Raw genomic sequence first — 4558 nt, forward strand, 5'->3', positions numbered from 1 at the left:
GGTTGGTTCATTCTATATTCACTGACGCCATATCTATAATTCAATTCCATGTACTTACCTACCACACTCAATCTAGTTCGACATTGATGTTTGTACCTCTGAGCTGTAGCAACTAGCAATTACAACCTAAAAAGTTTCAGGACCACCAATTTCTTTCTAGTACTAGCCCTGAAATTCCAACTGTAGCCAAATAATTTTCTACTCAAACTGCCGCAGATGCAATGACATTGAGTTATCTGCAATCAGATCAACTTGGGACTTCTAAAAGCCCTAACCTAGGCTCAATCCAACTCTATGGATCATTTCTAAAGCAGCTTGGCTAGGCCCAATAATGGTTCTACGGGTCGTGTTTCTCATTTGACAATTGGCAAGTATCCATATAACTCGCCAGCTTTATTTGCTTTGTTTTCTTTTAGGCTGATCATCTTTAGTTCTTTACTTAGCGAAGCTAGCGTTACATGCTAAAATAGACATGAAGACACACACACCATTGTCTTCACTAGCTAGTTCCTCACATATCTTAATCCATATCTCACACAAACAAACACATTTTACAAATAACGACAAAATTGAAATGCAGCCATTGTTTACGTTAGCCATCCCCCACGTACACGCTAGTCACACCAAAATGCCAGCCCTATAAGGACATAAGGTATACGCACCATGGTCATTATCTCATTATTATCACAAGCTCTTCTGTTTAATTTCAATGGCTTCTTCTTTGAAATTCTTTGTTTTATTGTTCTTCTTATTCAGTTTCTCTTATGCACGACAATCTGTTAAGCCTAGAGCACTTGTATTACCAATTCATCGTGACGAGCCAACTCACCTATATGTCGCCGATATTCACAAGAGGACCCCTCAATTACCGGTACCATTTGTAATCGATTTAAATGGACGGTTTTTATGGGTCAACTGTGATAAACAATACTTATCATCAACGTACCATGCTCCTCAATGTCATTCAACTCAGTGCTCGATCGCCAATACCCATGTGTGTCGGACATGCTCTTCCCAAGCTAGACCTGGGTGCCACAACAACACATGCACGCTCATTTTATTGAACCCAGTAACCCGTCATAGTGGACCTGGAGAGCTTGCTGAGGATGTTCTCTCAATTCAATCCACAGATGGATCCAGCCCAGGTCCTGTTGTTACAGTTCCTCGATTCCTATTTGCATGTGCTCCATCTTTCCTACTAGAAGGACCTCTTCCAAGGGGTACCCAAGGATTTGCTGGGCTTGGACGGACCCAAATTGGTTTACCAACCCAACTTGCTTCTCATTTTGGGTTAAAACATAAATTTGCACTATGTCTTGGAGGCAACGGGGTAATCTTCATTGGTGACGGGCCTTATATTATGCAACCAGGTATTGATATCTCACAATTACTCAGCAACACACCATTGATTGTCAGCCGACAAGGGGAGTATTTCATCAGTGTAACATCGATCAAAATCAACAACAAAAATGTTCCAATTAATTCGTCGTTGTTAGTAATCAATCCACGCGGATTTGGTGGAACGAAAGTCAGTACCGTGGCACCATATACCCTACTGGAATCTAGTATTTTCAAGGCTGTAACACAGTATTTTGCTAATGAGCTCTCATCAGTGCCTAGAGTGGATGCAATTGCACCTTTTGGATTGTGTTTTAATTCAACCAACATAACTAGTACTAGAGTTGGACCTGGGGTTCCAAACATGGATCTAGTGTTGCACAAGGATAATGTGGTTTGGAGATTGTTTGGCGCAAATTTGATGACTCAAGCAAGAAATGATGTACTGTGTTTGGCATTTGTCGATGCCGGAGTAAGACCTAAAGCTTCAATTGTAATTGGAGCCCACCAACTTGAGGATAATCTTCTGCAATTTGATCTAACCACATCAAGGTTAGGGTTCAGCTCATCGCTACTGTTCAAACGTACTAGTTGTGCCAATTTCAACTTTACATCTCGTGCTTAGAAATGAGGTGAAAAACTTGGTGATCAAATATCCATCTGTTAAATCGTGTCATAATGTCTTGTCGTTTCTCTCAATAAAATGGCCATTCTATACATAACTTGTGATGGTCTTTAACTTTCAGCGAAATTTTTCGGGACTTTTTTTCAACATTATGGTTGTGCACTTGTGTTTGTTTCTCTTGTTAGAGTTTTATATTGTAAACAGACTATTTTCTTATATAATAAATAATGTGAGGAGGAGTTGAAACCTAACTAAGCCGTCCCCTTTTCTCTTTCAACTTTCTTTTTGATTAGCTATAATAAAATTTCACTTCTCTAAAATGTTCTATATAATTTTGAGCTACAAAAGTTATGGTTTTGAAGTAAAATAGCAGAGTTGTTAGAATGTAGGTCTTATTTTACTTTCTTCCGGTTAGTTTTGTAGTGTGGTGAACACCTAGCTAGGTAGACAGGAACAGCACTTTGCCAGAAACAATCCAGAGCAATATAACAAGCAATCTTTCGAGAAGTTATAGAAACACGTGTTGGTATCTTTCTTCTTTAACATTTAATCATTATGAATTTGACACCGAGAAACTTTTTAGTGATACTGTCTTTCACAATTGGAACATATACACATCTATCATCTAAGTGATTGAATCTCTTTTGCTATACTACAATTGTCAAAGTGGTTACAGCCTTATTTAGGCCCATAGGTTCGAGGTAGATGACTGGGGCATTAATTGGGCCTCCAAGGTGACCCGAGTCCTTGATTAATGAGTGTTACTGGTGATGTTAGGAGAGTTGTGACATTGTTATAATGGAGGGAACCAGTAAGAAAAAGAATGGAGGCAAGAGAAAATAGGGTTAGAGTTCATTAGTTTACTCTACCTGAGACTTATCTACATATAGTCTAGTCTAATATATGAGGGAAAGCAAAATAAGAAACTCAGCCCGTTATAACATGCGGACGTACTGACATGAGGGGGCGCTCGCCCTCTAGATACCCACACATAAAGGGTGCACGCCCTATATACTCCCCCTCAAGTTGTAATTATGCAAACTATGCAAATTACAGCTCTGATTGCATAAATAAAAGAAAAGAATACTACTCCCCCTTTCGCATAGAACTGTCTTTAGTTGAAGAACTTGAACAACTATTGAGACGTTCTAGAAAGTAAAACGGTCGGTTTAGGCAATAGCCTACCTGAATACTAAAGTTGTACCACGTACATTCACAAATTGAAACCATAACACCGGTTTGATAACGCGCTATTTGGTTGTTGCTCACTCCATTCGCTACTATGGGTGTCATAATATAAATTGCAAACAAAAACACGGATTTGATGTGCGTTTCTTGGCTGCTACTATCAATATCACTGTTGAAGTCAACAAAATACTATTCTGGGTACTCCTGAATACTGAAAACCACGAGTGCAATTTAGGCTTGACTGCTACCTGAAGACTGAAAAGTGCAGTTTAGGCATGACTGCTACCTGAAACATAAGTGTAGTTTAGGCTTGACTATTACCTGAATAGATGAGTGCAATTTAGGCATGACTGCTACCTGAATAGATGAGTGCAGTTTAGGCATGACTGCTACCGGAAACATGAGTGCAATTTAGGCGTGACTGCTACCTGAAACATGAGTGCAGTTTAGGCATGACTACTACCTGAATACTGAAGAGTGTAGTTTAGGCTTGATTGCTACTTGAAACATAAATACTGAATAGTGGGGATGTCATTGCTCATACTGTTGAGATGCAAAAGGGCGCACACTCTTGGATATGCCTTGTATGAGGGGCACACACCTTTATGAAGTGAGTATGCCAAGACATGATAGATTGAATATGAAAACATGAGTACTCTTCCACATACGTCTCCATATTCTCCTTGCCTCAAATACTACTCAATGTCCTCATATCTCCATATTCTCCCCTTCAAGTTGGAATATACAAGGCGGAGTTGGAGCATACAAAAGTTTGTCTATTCCGACTTGAACTTAAAACAAAGGAAACCAAATACCAATGCAATAAATAGACTGACCATCCCCAAAGTGATATAACCAACCAATACCCACTTCAAAAAAAAATCAAAGACGAATTTATATACGACCAAAGATCAACCAATGCCCACATCAAAGAACAATATTGTATATACCAATAGCCATAGTCTCATAACTTATAAGAATCAATGAACACCGAAAAACAAAGCAAGAGATACTCAGAGTAAGTGAAAACTACCACAAAGCATAGTTGGGCAATTTAACAAACACTCAGATGCAGAAACATATATGAACAAGTTGTGGAAAGCTTGAGCTTTTCAGCCAAAGAGCTTCCAAATAGAGTGCATCAAGAGAAAGGGAATATCATATCAGCAAACTAGTGGTGAACAGTAACTGTGAATAATACTATAGACAGTACCGTGAACACTGTAACTCGACAAACAATTCTGTAAATAGTCATGTGAATAGTACCGCAAACAATAACTGTGAATAGTGCCCGTGAACAGAAAATCCAAGAGCGTAAAAAGAATAGAATCAGATATGCTTGTCGGAAAAGAAAATCTCTAACTCAAATAAACAATACCACCAAAAAGAATAAAAGACAGATAAGTT

At 38.8% G+C, this 4558-nt stretch overlaps 1 protein-coding gene across 1 annotated transcript; it reads left to right on the forward strand.

The window, feature by feature from the left end:
* Nucleotides 1-675: 675 nt before the first annotated feature.
* On the forward strand, nt 676-2083 carry LOC147517881 (gamma conglutin 1-like). The gene has a single exon (XM_086589939.1). It carries the CDS (start codon nt 710-712, stop codon nt 1961-1963), a length of 1254 nt encoding a protein of 417 aa, XP_086446065.1. The 5' UTR covers nt 676-709; the 3' UTR covers nt 1964-2083.
* Nucleotides 2084-4558: the final 2475 nt, after the last annotated feature.

Source organism: Coptis chinensis, chromosome 2 (assembly GCF_015680905.1).
Source record: "Coptis chinensis isolate HL-2020 chromosome 2, ASM1568090v1, whole genome shotgun sequence".
Lineage (NCBI taxonomy): Eukaryota > Viridiplantae > Streptophyta > Magnoliopsida > Ranunculales > Ranunculaceae > Coptis > Coptis chinensis.